General features: G+C 33.7%; 1 protein-coding gene across 1 annotated transcript; it reads right to left on the reverse strand.

The window, feature by feature from the left end:
• Positions 1–1662: 1662 nt before the first annotated feature.
• LOC138330004 (PHD finger protein 21A-like) lies at positions 1663–14207 on the reverse strand. Its single transcript, XM_069277336.1, has 11 exons — positions 13990–14207; positions 13608–13640; positions 13348–13413; positions 9451–9558; positions 9083–9319; positions 8413–8532; positions 5326–5377; positions 4564–4640; positions 4342–4399; positions 3220–3317; positions 1663–1836 (listed from the first exon to the last, which is right to left on the reverse strand). The coding sequence occupies exons 1-11, from the start codon at positions 14050–14052 to the stop codon at positions 1678–1680; spliced, it is 1071 nt and encodes a 356-aa protein (XP_069133437.1). The 5' UTR covers positions 14053–14207; the 3' UTR covers positions 1663–1677.
• Positions 14208–14424: the final 217 nt, after the last annotated feature.

Here is a 14424-nt window from a genome sequence, read left to right on the forward strand (position 1 = left end):
CTGGATTGAGTACAATCGTAATCAATCGCGGGCTACTGTATGGTTTGTTGCCAAAATCGCTATCAACATACAGCGAAGGTGCTATAAAGTCGAGGACGTAAATAGCTTATAAATCCTTGATATATACACCATACGTTAACTTGTCGAAGGGTGATATTTAAATCACATCTCACACTACTTTTAAATGTCTATTTTTTATCTCTGAATACCAGTTTTGAAACGAGAAATAGTCCAAATGCGAGAAAATACATACATTTTCTTAGAGTTAAGGTCTACGGGTAATTTTTGTATGAAAATTAGGGGGATAACCGACTCAAGGCAAGATGACCGTGCTGATTCGGTCCATTTTTATGTGTTAATTAGTATTGTTGTTAGAATATTTTCAGTTTATTTCATAGATAATTTAGTCTTAATCATTTCATCCATTTTCATAATAATGATAATATGTAGTAAACATCGTATTGATCCAACTAGGTCACTTTCTTCAACAATATATCTCACTTCGGCGATCGCTTATTTCCGGAATTCATACAGTGCACTTCGACCACATCGGACATAGTACATAATTTGTGTATACTATAACGGGGATTTATCGAAAACTAGAGGCATTGGGTACATTGTACTTAAATAGTAACTTTGGCATCCATCTTGGATTTTGAGATATTTTGAGTGTCTATGAAAAAACAACACTTCTTAGGTTGCTCTTCCAGTAGAACTGACGAAGATGTTTTTTATTTAATTTGTTTTGCAATATGGTGTCTATTGTAGTCACCATGGATTTCGTACTGACCCATGAAATAACAACACTTGGTTAGAAGCATGTCGGGATTATTTCAAGCAATTTTCAGCAAAATCGCACTTGCAGAACTTGAAAAATATCAAAATTGTGTTTTCAAAATGGCAGCCGTGGCGGCCATCTTGGATTTAGTATCGACCCATGAAAAAAATGTTTAGTTTGGACCATGTAAGGATCATATCAGACAACTTTCAGCTCAATATCACCAGTAGAACTTTAGAAAAAAGGTTTAAAATGTGAAAAGTTTACATACTGCTGACGAAGGAGGACGATGGAAAACGCACGATCGAGATTTGATTTCCGGAAGCACGCGCATGCGCATATCGCGACATCTGCTGTAAATCTTTAATTAATCTAATATGAAGTCTACTGTGCTTCGAGTAAAACCAAGCAAGAACAAAAAAGATTGTTTTCAAGAGAAAAATAACGATTTGCAATTATTATTGATAAGAAACACTTATCAACGTCTTATCCGTTTTGCTGCATTTTTATGGAAAATAGTGGATGCTATTGTCAATTTTGGAGGCTATTTTTAGCATTTTCCCCTTCTCAAAATTCTTGGGACTTTTTAATAGAGTAAGACAGTATATTCTAGATTAAAAATGTGAATAGATAAATTCTTTTGCAATTTTGTCAGATTACTCCTTATTTTTGGGGTAAATATACTAGCCTATGTTTGTAATAAGAGGTTACTTCCCCTTAGTTTTCACCTGTTATAATTTGTTCACTAAATAAATATGTGCCATGCGTGTAAGTAAAATGCTGTCATGTACGCACTCTGTATAGTACAGGGGCATGTTAATAAAGGGTTTTACAGTGATCAGTGATCCTCACATAGTTAAACAGTATCATTTATAAAGATTCAATTGGTGTCAATGCCTTTATTCTAGTACCTGACACTTGGCACAGCTCCAGCGTCCATCTGGAACACAAGGCAGGGGCGGGTCAAGGCACTGCAGGTGGTACACTTTACTACAGGTGTCACATAACAGAAGCTGGCCCGACTGTCCACACACAGCACACAGGTCATCATGTATGTCCTGGAACAAAATCATGTACGTCTCATAAACACAAGGCATCAATCATTAAATACAACATAGATCATCACATGTTCTTTAAACATACAATACAGACCATCATGTGTGTCTTAACACACACAATACATACCATTACCATTACATTTGCCTTTTAACTCACAATATTTACATTCACTTGTCACAATTAATATACAAACTAACTAAGCCAAGCGAAGTCTATTTTGGTATAAATGACACCCAATACATGACCATATGCTGTAACTAATGTCAACATGGTAACGTCAACTGATCACTGTCAAAAGGGCAGTTCCATCGTGTGGAGTATATTATCGTTGATAAACGGTTTTCCTGGTCTTACATAATTTTAATGCAGAGACCCCCAAAAGAGGACTCAAATAAAGGAATAAAAAAATAGTTTTTTTATTTAAATATTGAATTTAGTATACCAAGTGTGCAGTGTTGAATTTCAGAGTTTAACAATATATATTTACGGTATATCGTATTTAATTTATGATTTTCATTTTTTTTCAAGAACAATAAGTTGAATAACTCATTTTCCATAAATTTGATATTTAAATTATTTTGTAAGTTTATGTTGGTAAGTTATGTACGTTTTCCCTTTCAATATAACGCAGTTGTCTATAAACAAAAGACACAACTCCCAGTGACAGAACAAGGGAGGAAACTCGTGCTCAAAACTATTTTTTTAAACAATATCATCAGATATAGTTCGTCAATGCAACCAATACAAAAATTTTTATAAGTGTTATAAGAACTTTTTTTGCAATTACTTTCATATAGATAACATTTGATTACAATAATTGAGCGCATGAATTACATAAATTTAAATAAACATATATACACAATCCAAAATCAACCGAAAGTCTGCTGCGGAGGAAACAGCAAAGAAGGCATTGTTCGTTATTTTTGGAAGACCAATGATCTCGCAGCGATACAAATATCAGAGTCCCAACTAAATACTTAAAACACTTCATCCATGGTGTATATTTATGTTCAAATTCAATGTCTGTGGTTTTGATTATTAGGGTTTTATTTTTATACCATCAAGTAATACGTGAAATGAACAAAACAACTTTTAATTTTCATGCGGGGTGGTTTCATTGTTTTGATGTGCACAGGCTCGCTGAGCGTACCTAAGAATGCTGTTTCACAGCATCTAAAATAATAATGTAAATATATATGGTAATGCTTAAATAAATACCATTATATTTATCTTTTAACACACAATACAGATCGATCATTCACGTAGGTCTTAGAATACACAATGATTGATCATCATTCATGTCTCGTAACATGGATAATCATGGTCATTTACCTGAATCATTATATTTATCTTGGCATTGATGGCTGCCACCAACTACAAACCTCAAAGCCATTTTTGCTGATCCTGCCTCCACTATCATTACTATCAGGAGTACCCGGATGACTGTTGCTAGGTGATCGAGCATGTTTGGGTGGTCGCCCTGGCAACAAAAACATCCTCCTACTACAGCATAACATTAATTAACATCATCTGATCATCAACAAGTATTTATGTATTATATCAAAACCTGGTAGTTACCTGGTATTAAACGTATCAATAATAATAATTTATCATTAAAATATATTATTACCATTTTTATTCAAATCAAGACCTGATAATGGTACCTCATTAACAATGTTACATATATATGTATTTTATCCACTCCTCACCATTTACACATTGAATAATATCAATATTAGACCATGGAGATGTATTCATAATATCATATTTATACTTTCAACAAGTTTACTGTACCAAAAGCTGATGAGAACTTGACAGGAAACAAATCCAACACAAGATAATTAACATCAAATACAAATAACAATGTCGCATCATAAATATTCATGCATACTGAACTGCTTCCTACTTGGCTGATCCAATATTATTTATTTTAAGAATTGACATAAACAATTTATATATATTATGTCATGAAGATTACTGTAAACCAACTTTCTTTCATGGCTACTTAATTTCACGATTTCTGTTTCAAAACATTTTCACGATGATTAAGTTTTGCGGATTAAGATTGAATGGGAATATAACGGACTTTCACAAATTTACCTTGATCACAAAATTTGCAAAAATAAATTGCACACAAAAGAAAATTCGTTTACAGTAACACAAGGATCTTGTGTACTCATAATAAATTGAAAAGCAGTTATCAATAAAGAGTTCACTCTGATTTTTGTGTTATATCTCCATAACATATCACATCTGTTCAAAGTAATCCTTATAATATAATCTATTATAGATAATCTCTTCAAAATTCATTCAGACCAATACTTAAATGAAATCATCATGCTGTTGTTTTGACCAATCAAAAGTTATGTTACAAATGACAATGCCATTATTTTTCTCATGGACTGATAATTTTTTTTTTAAGCCAATGAAAATGTTTGTTACAAACAAGATTGAGGTTTTTATGACGTCCCCTTAGCCATTTTGACAAACATTTAAGTCCTTACCACGAGGTCTCTTCATCACCTGCAAGTTGTTTAGTACAAGAGATGTTGGTCTTCTCCTCTGAAAGCATTGAATAGTACAATAAGAACTAACTTTTCTACTTCCTAAATACATTTAAAATCACAATATCTCAATTACGCTCAAAAATTGTCAATATCTAATTTTCAAAAGCAAAATGTAATATTTTTCTGGGTTTATCAATCTAACATTGTGACGTAACTTACATGTATTTCTGGTTCAAAGTTATACATAGGGTTGGCCGTCGTTCTTCTTTTCCTTTCATGCTTTCTGCTCTGCATTTCTGAAAGTAGCAAAATTCACATACACACTTAAAATATATTTACAGTGTTTAGAAATACTGGTTCTTAATTTTATCAAATAGGGATTTTTCATACATTATATGGGTAGATAGCCATGCAATGAGATCATTGACCATTTGAGATGAACTACAGTAATAACCAAACAGGTCACAATAGAAGGGAAGTTTTGTCTTTACCTAGATTTACGTCAACAGCGGCAAGCTCTTCCAATATACTACATATGAATGCTGAACCTAATCTTTGGAAATTGATCTAAATTATTCTGATATTTTGACTATTAAATCTTCCTCTATAGGTTTTGCATTTGTGACCATTAGAAACCCATCCCTATATTAAGTGCTTGAAATAACCAATCCACATGCACTATGACCTAACCTGATTTTTTGGAAACAATCTTCTGTCAATTTTGTTTACTTAAACTATGTTATGCATAATGATGCGACTTTCAAGTTTTTACTTAAATCAGCAATTTTTGTTTCCAAAAATCAGGGCCAAGTCCATTATCAGCAATTTTTGTTTCCAAAAATCAGGGCCAAGTCCATTTTAAACAATGTCGGTGAAATCAAAATATGACTCATCACTTCAACCTTCAGTATATCATCCCCCCCAACACACACACATACAGAGTACCTATGTACCATTCTCCATCAGTGTACCACATCATACCTTTTAATGTCTCCTGAGTCACCAGTTCTAATACTGCCATGTATGCCAGTTTCTGTAACATAAAATATTGCTATTACTTCCAATGATTACATTGCTATCTCCATATAACTGTTGGCTGGTTAAACTTAACACCTGAAGCTGAGGTAGACCATGAACAAAGTTTGACAAGTTACTGTATTAGTGTTAAAGTCCTTAAAGATGCTCCACCGCCGACAGAGCATAAATGATGTTAATCATTTGAACAATAATTGGTGTTTAATCGTGTATATATATGCCTAATTAATACAAAAAATGATATATAATAATTTATTTCGCTTTTGGTGCATGCGCAATCAGTACTTCATTCCATATAGGATATTGTGTCAAGGAATTTTTTCGGGATGCAATTAATTATTTTTCATGTTTTTAACTTGAAGTAAAATTAGAAGCTCAAACTTTTCAATGGTGGTTATGGTGTAAAGTAAGTAACTTTTGTAACTGGAGAAAAATACTAAATCGTCTGCTCCTGTTTTTTAATAGTGAAAAAAATACCATTTGTCAGCGGTGGAGCATCTTTAATATAGCACAATCAAATTTGCACTCATATTTAGCAGTCTTGAGCGTGATATGTGCTAAAATATGATTACTGGTAAAATATTTATGTTTGCAGTAATAGGAGGGTGGAGATTGTATAGCCCGAATACAAAGAGTTCGTGTGAGGGTCCAATGTTACAAATCATCTGTTGCTGGAAATTCAAGTCAATAACTGTTTTGATATACCCATTGACTCAAAAAAATGCTTTGATGTCATGAATTGTATATGTGACGTCACAGCTCTTTGACCACCATTTATTGGCATTTTTGTCCATAGAGTTTATATATAAACTATTTTATAGGAGTATAACAATGACTATTGGTCAACCTGTAGCTGACTCTTCTGCCCTTACAGGTAGGTATTCATTGTGTCGTCATGTGTTTGTGAGTGTGCCATCATACTTTTCAGAGAAAATGATGTGAATTTCGCTCACAAAATAATGATGCCACAATCAATACCTATCCAAAAGGGAGGTAACTTGCAAAGACAAAATTTGTTTGTGTTTTAAATCTATCAAGTTTTTAATTACACATAGCACAGCTGAATTATAAGTCTTATTTTTTTTGGAAATCTCAGAAAATGTATAACTTTTGGATAAACATACACATGGAAACTGGGAAATGTACATGTTAAGATCAATATATTAGCTGACACAACAATGGCTATACATAACTCCCATATCAGGCAATAAATAAACAAACAAGAGATCCCTGAGGGATCTTGGCGCCCACCAAAGAATGATCTATGTCTGACAATGGAAAGATGGATCTTTTCTCTACTTTTTAAACTTTTTCAAACATACTTCACATAAAATTTGAGACAGATCGCTTCAGTACCTTTTGAGAAATAGCATTAACAAACTTCAACTATCAAAATCCAAAATGGCTCCTTGACAGCCATCTTGTCGATCAATCAGCCCAAAATCGCAATTTGCACAACTAGGGCCCTAGGGGAACCTACATGTGAAATTTGAGAATGATCCATTTAATACTTTCTGAGAAATAGTGATATCAAACTTTTAACTCTCAAAATCCAAGATGGCTCCTTGGCGGCCATCTTGTTGATTAAATCGGTCCCAAATCATACTATGCACAACTAGGGCCCTAGGGGAACCTACCTGTGAAATTTGAGAAAGATCCATTCAATACTTTCTGAGAAATAGAGATAACAAACTTTGAATATAAAATCCAAGATGGCTGCCTGGCGGCAATCTTGTTGACCTATCGGTCCCAAAACGCAATCTGCACAACAAGGTCCCTAGGGGAACCTACATATGAATTTTGAGACAGATCCCTTCAGTACTTTCTGAGAAACAGCGATAACAAACTTTGAATATCAAAATCCAAGATGGCTGCCTGGCGGCCATCTTGTTGACCGATCGGTCACAAAATGCAATATGCACAACTAAGTCCCTAGGGGAACCTACATATGAAATTTGAGACAGATCCCTTCAGTACTATCTGAGAAATAGCGATAACAAACTTTAACTATCAAAATCCAAGATGGCGGCCTGGCAGCCATCTTGTTCCCCGATTGGTCCAAAAATGCAATATGCACAACTAGGGCCCTAGGGGAACCTACATATTAAATTTGAGAAAGATACCTTTAGCGCTTTCTGAGAAATAGTGATAACAAACCTTAATGGCCATCTTGTTTTTCTGATCAGCCTAAAAATCAATATGGCACAACTACAGACCAATGGAATATTCCATGTGAAGTTTGAACAAAATCTCTTCAATGGTTTTCAAGAAATAGCGATAACAAACTTCAACTGCCAAAATCAAAGATGGCTGCCTGGCGGCCATCTTGTTTTTCCGATCAGCCGCAAAATCAGTATGGCACAACTAGGGGCCAAGGGTACCCTCCATGTGAAGTTTGAACAAAATCCCTTCAGTAGTTCTCAAGAAATATCGATAACAAACTTCAAATGCCAATATCAAAGATGGCTGCCTGGCGGCCATGTTGTTTTTCCGATCAACCTCAAAATCTGTATGGCACAACTAGGGACCAAGGGTAACCTCCATGTGAAGTTTGAACAAAATCCCTTCAGTAGTTCTCAAGAAATATCAATAACAAACTTCAACTGCCAAAATCAAAGATGGCTGCCTGGCGGCCATCTTGTTTTTCCGATCAGCCTCAAAATCTGCATGGCACAACTAGGGACCAAGGGTAACCTCCATGTGAAGTTTGAACAAAATCCCTTCAGTAGTTCTCAACAAATATCGATAACAAACTTCAACTGCCAAAATCAAAGATGGCTGCCTGGCGGCCATCTTATTTTTCCGATCAGCCTCAAAATCTGTATGGCACAAATATGGACCAAGGGGACCCTCCATGTGAAGCTTGAACAAAATCCCTGCAGCAGTTTTTAAGAAATGGTGATAACAAGCATTGTTTACGGACGGACGACGGACGACGGACGCAGGGCGATTTGAATAGCCCACCATCTGATGATGGTGGGCTAAAAAAACAAAAACTTATTTTAGATAGCTTAGAATGCAATTTGATGGTACCTCCTTTTCCTCTGATGAAATTTGTTTCTTTTCGACAGTTTTGCGGATGTCACGAAGGTCAGAGTCTGAAGGGCGTCGTGAGAGTGATGATGTAAATGCTTTACTGCCCACAGATTTACCCTAGAAATATAATTGAAATATTAGCTATGTCTAAAGCTTACAGAGAGAAAATGTAGTGGGTTTCTTCTTAAATAAGATGTTTTTTCCATACAACAAACAAATCCTTCTTAGGTTTCGTTTAATTGAATTATATTTCGAACAAACTTGGTAGCAGTTAAACTCAGTATATATATGTTGTAAAAGTTCACAAGTCTATGGCACTCATTTATAATCAATGAATGAAAAGAGATTTTCACACATTTAACCTACGTGACCTGAATGATGGTCAAGGTCATTAATTTGAACAAATTTAAAATGTATATCATAGCCCTTTATTCCAGCATACTAAAATTCTATAAGGTCTCTGGGTCTTTTACTTGATAAGGAGTAGTTGTTCAACTTGTTGAAAGCTTTCCACATATTTAATCCCTATGGTCTTCACTGAATGTCAGGGTAATTCTTTTGAACAACTCTACTTGGTCTTATTCCCAATATGATACTAGAAGAAAAACTGATGGATGACAGGAATTTTTCCTAAAATATGGAGAAAAACTGTTTATATAGTACATACCTGTGGGAGAATGGAGGGTCTGTGAAGAGGGTACTGAGGTACTCTGATTGGTGGAGAAGTTGACCTTGGTGAGATTTGACTGGCTACTGTGTTGGGTGTAACATCACCTCCTTCAATTTTGACTGGACACAGAGCATCTTCCTGTTTCACTGGACATGCCTCTTCTCGTTTTATTAAATTTGTTGGCATGGTTACAGGTGCAACAGCTGGACTAACTGGTGTAGAAGCAGGCTTTGGCTGAAAAACATTAATGGTAACATGAAAATATGGACTACAGTTGGAAACAAGAGAGCTGATATATATGGGTTATTTAGTAAGCAAATGACAAGAGGTTTAGAGACGGTGGACTGCTACCTTGGAGAGCATACCTGTATGGGCTGTGGTCGAGTAGGCACACACGGCTGGGGTTTAGAGACAGCAGGTGTGGGCTGCTGCCTCGTGACTAGTTCTTTTCTCAGATTTTGTACAATGACTTTCTGTAATCAAACACAAAATAAGACTGTAAGAGTGTATCTCTGCATATTGTAATTATATTACATATGACAATTTGATTTATATTTCACCTACATGAAGATATCACCTTTTCAATTACTTATTTTAGACAGTGTTACACTTTAACTTTCATGGCAAAACAAATTTAATACACACTGTGTCAGAATCCTTGCTTGGTTGTTGACGTGCACATGATAGCATCTAACTTTTTGTAAAGTCATCACACATCTCACAACAATACTTTTGAACAATGCTATAACCTTTATACAGTGAATGGCATTGAACAGTATATTAAATGCATTGATAGAACTGTACAATATAATATATATATAAGATAGATGATTTGATGGCACACTGTATCTACAGTAACAATATTACAGGACTTGATCAATTGCACTGAGCATCCCAATATTAGATTACTTTATAATAATCAATAATAGTTTCATAATGCAATTTAGTGTAACACTTTGCGTGTAAACATATATTTTACCAGTACAAATGCATGCCTCATTTCAAAAGTACCTCTGAACTGTACAGATTTTACTTTTCTACAGATGAATTCTGTGATCATGAACTAGTTTTAGACGCTATTATAAAAAGAACCGCTTATTATCCATTACTATTTTGATATATACATATAAACTTGTGAGTAATAAATTATTAGAATTGGTCGTAAGCTTATTTCAGTGTTAATCCTAAGTCTACAACATGGAATCATAAATACCAGTGTGCTTTTGAATCCAGCATCTTGCTAGCCTTGCACATGTCCCATATCATTACATCTTCTTCACAATTTGACAAGCTTTAGATATAAGTTAAAATACTACATATGCAATAAAATGTGACTTATTCAGCTTGGTCAATGTCAGAAACCAATTTTCAATAAAAACATTGGTGTTTGTTGATTTATTTTTGAATATAGTTGTAGGCCCCTGCAGCCTATGAAACAGCTTCTCATTCTCAATCTGCTTTTAGGTTAATTCTATTCAACTAAATAAAGTTTTTATCAAAGGATTAATTGTGGTTTGAGCCCTATTTGACCTCTAATCTTTAGATTTTAATTAAAACCATTAATTTAGTATTTGAAATATCAAGTATATCCCTGATACAATAAATTAGTATGACAGGTGTGATGGCTGAGGAAATATTTAAATATTTTGCAAATACTAGTAATCTTTTGCTATAAAATCAACTTTTTCATCTAGAATGTTTCAGCACTCATCCTTGAACAAACTTTATTTTTTGCAAGATGTATCTTAAGTGCCTTAAATCATATTCTCATTACATAATGAGTTTGTTGAAAATTGAGCTCTTTCAGGCAAAAAGAAAAACAAAATTTCCAAATCGCTTCAATTTCACTTATATTTCTATGATTACCATGGCAACTAAAATTTAAAAAAAAAAAAAAAAAAAAAAGCCACCTGCCATCATATTGTACTTAAACTATTATATATATTTCAAATACAACCACTTGATCTAGTTAACAATTCTTTAAAATAGTTTACAAAAAAAATATGATGGATATAGGGACCAAAAAGGACCCATTTTATGCATATATATATATATAAAGTTAAATTCCCCTTACTGTCAACAAAATAATTAATATCAATTTATTCAAATTAGGGTTATATGCCCCTTTAATCTAGTATGTATTTTTAAATAACTTGAATTCAAACAAAGACATATGTCCTTACCACACATGAAATCTTCACTACTACAGTTTCATATAATCTATAAAGCTTATGCCTGTTATATATATGGTAGCTAGGCCTAATTAGTAAAGTGACATCTGCCATCATAGGTACAACATAGCAAGCCCTCGTCACATCCAGTGATTTTCAATAATGGTGTGACAACACTGGATCAATCCACCGTATATTATTATCAGCTGACCGTCAGAGAACAGGTGTTAGGCGTGACCATCACATAGCGGTTAAATACAAAGTCAACTCAACATAAAAACACCAGTGGCAGAAACTTTAAACAACACTTGATATTTTTGATAAAAAAAAAATCTGGTACAAAAACAACCACTTTGGTGCACTCCAATAAATTAATGCGAGTCTCCAAGGGACTCAAATTGTAATTTTAGAAACGTTTTAAAAAGTGAAAGTTTTATCATACAGTTGTTCACAAACTTAAACTTCAGTTAGATAAATGTATTTATATTCTTGGAATATTTGTTGACATGTTTTGGAATATTCAAACCAATCAAAATTATGCTATGGTTTTAAAATTTTAGAAAGGTCATGCAACTATGACAACACTGGTCAATGTCAGAAACCAATTTTCAATAAAAAATATTGGTGTTTGTTGATTTATTTTTTAATATAGTTGTAGGCCCCTGCAGTCTATGAAACAGCTTCTCATTCTCAATCTGCTTTTAGGTTAATTCTATGTAATTCGTGTATCTTAAGTGCCTTAAATCATATTCTCATTACATAATGAGTTTGTTGAAAATTGAGCTCTTTCAGGCAAAAAGAAAAACAAAATTTCCAAATCGCTTCAATTTCACTTATATTTCTATGATTACCATGGCAACTAAAATTTAAAAAAAAAAAAAAAAAAAAGCCACCTGCCATCATATTGTACTTAAACTATTATATATATTTCAAATACAACCACTTGATCTAGTTAACAATTCTTTAAAATAGTTTACAAAAAAATATGATGGATATAGGGACCAAAAAGGACCCATTTTATGCATATATATATATATAAAGTTAAATTCCCCTTACTGTCAACAAAATAATTAATATCAATTTATTCAAATTAGGGTTATATGCCTCCCTTTAATCTAGTATGTATTTTTAAATAACTTGAATTCAAACAAAGACATATGTCCTTACCACACATGAAATCTTCACTACTACAGTTTCATATAATCTATATAGCTTTTGCCTGTTATATATGGTAGCTAGGCCTAATTAGTAAAGTGACATCTGCCATCATAGGTACAACATAGCAAGCCCTCGTCACATCCAGTGATTTTCAATAATGGTGTGACAACACTGGATCAATCCACCGTATATTATTATCAGCTGACCGTCAGAGAACAGGTGTTAGGCGTGACCATCACATAGCGGTTAAATACAAAGTCAACTCAACATAAAAACACCAGTGGCAGAAACTTTAAACAACACTTGATATTTTTGATAAAAAAAAATCTGGTACAAAAACAACCACTTTGGTGCACTCCAATAAATTAATGCGAGTCTCCAAGGGACTCAAATTGTAATTTTAGAAACGTTTTAAAAAGTGAAAGTTTTATCATACAGTGAAGCATTTTCACAAACTTAAACTTCAGTGTAGATAAATGTATTTATATTCTTGGAATATTTGTTGACATGTTTTGGAATATTCAAACCAATCAAAATTATGCTATGGTTTTAAAATTTTAGAAGGTCATGCAACTATGATGACAACTGTCAACTATTCAGAATAAAAATGAAATTAAGAAAACTCACGAAGACTTAATTTGCTTGTTTCAATTTTGAAATTGCAAAAGTTTGGAGATAAGGAAATCAATGGAATGGAAGGATCACATGACATATATCTAGCTTTTGATTGGTTATTTTATCAATATAGAATGAATTAAGTAAAATATAAACAATAAAATAGGTTTAAATCATGACAACAAGGTATTTCATCACCCAGTCCAGTGCCATTATAGATAGTTTATTAATTTGTGGGTAGGTTAAACAGAATCAATAAATGTGTACGCTAAATTACTAGCAAAATCCAATCAATAATTGATGATAAAATGAGCTTACCTGTTTCTCACTTAAAACTGTGATTTCCCTCTGTAAATCGTGGAGTTGTTTTCGAAGATCAGCATTCTGCAAATATTAAATTATATTCCTAATCACTACAAAATCAACATGGTTTCCTTGGCCGACTGACAGGAGTGTAGGTCTAAGCAAAGAAAACTTCCACAAGAAAAATCGATATTGTACATCGCGAACTGGTAACAATGGTGCCGCAGAGAAAATGCCTTCAGTCAACGAGCCAGTAAAACGAAAACTCGACTTACCTGTGGGTCCGACTTCATTTTCGTCACAAGAAACTGTAATAAAAATCACAATTATGTACATACAGATAAAATAATACTTAGTCCGCTAAATGAACAATGCGAATCAACTGGCAGCGAGAATATCCGCGGTGACATCACCCAACTGTGGAGATACGTGCTGCATCTAAAGCCAAAGGTCGATAAAAAATTGTGAAAAAATGAGAAAATAATTATTTTGTATCCAAAATAAGCTAATGTAAATCTTATCATATAAACCATATATCATACTATTCGTTCGACAGCATTAATTTTGATTACATAAAGAACTTTATAATGCGAAGTCCTAAAGTTCTCCGTTCGACACACAACACAGAAACTTTACAACGATCATCACATAACCAACCTGGTGACTTTGAATTGCTGTCTTCAATTGCAACTGAATGGCATCTAAATCACACCGCGACATGTTAGTAGTCTTTTCTAACGATTCTTCGCAAACCGGTAATATTTTTACGCTTTTTTCGAACAGGAAAAAATATTAAACATAGATGTAAACATCGCCTTAATCGACGACACCATTTCAGACCGGATCACTCTTTTCCGCTCGTGCCGCGGATGAATACAAATTGTTGGTCATAGGCCTAACTTTCCCGTACATGTACATGAGAACCGTAAAGTAAGGCATATGTTGCTGGCCCTATGTGCGTCGATACAATAAATTTGGTCAAAAATAATGTCTAATACTTTAAACCTTGCTCACAATACAACTTGCCGAAATTTTACAACCTAACATTAAAGCTAAATTATACATGTATATAAGACAGCGCGATTTTTCAAT

The sequence above is a fragment of the Argopecten irradians genome, chromosome 8, assembly GCF_041381155.1.
Source record: "Argopecten irradians isolate NY chromosome 8, Ai_NY, whole genome shotgun sequence".
NCBI classification, from domain to species: domain Eukaryota; kingdom Metazoa; phylum Mollusca; class Bivalvia; order Pectinida; family Pectinidae; genus Argopecten; species Argopecten irradians.

Bases quoted from the DNA above. Each gene is read 5' to 3' on its own strand.
- LOC138330004 (XM_069277336.1), bottom strand. From the start codon at position 14,052: ATGTCGCGGTGTGATTTAGATGCCATTCAGTTGCAATTGAAGACAGCA. The intron at 13,414-13,607 runs GTAAGTCGAGTT...TAATATTTGCAG, and splicing joins AAATGAAGTCGGACCCACAG to AATGCTGATCTTCGAAAACA. The intron at 5,378-8,412 runs GTACCATCAAAT...TTTATGTTACAG, and splicing joins TTTCATCAGAGGAAAAGGAG to AAACTGGCATACATGGCAGT.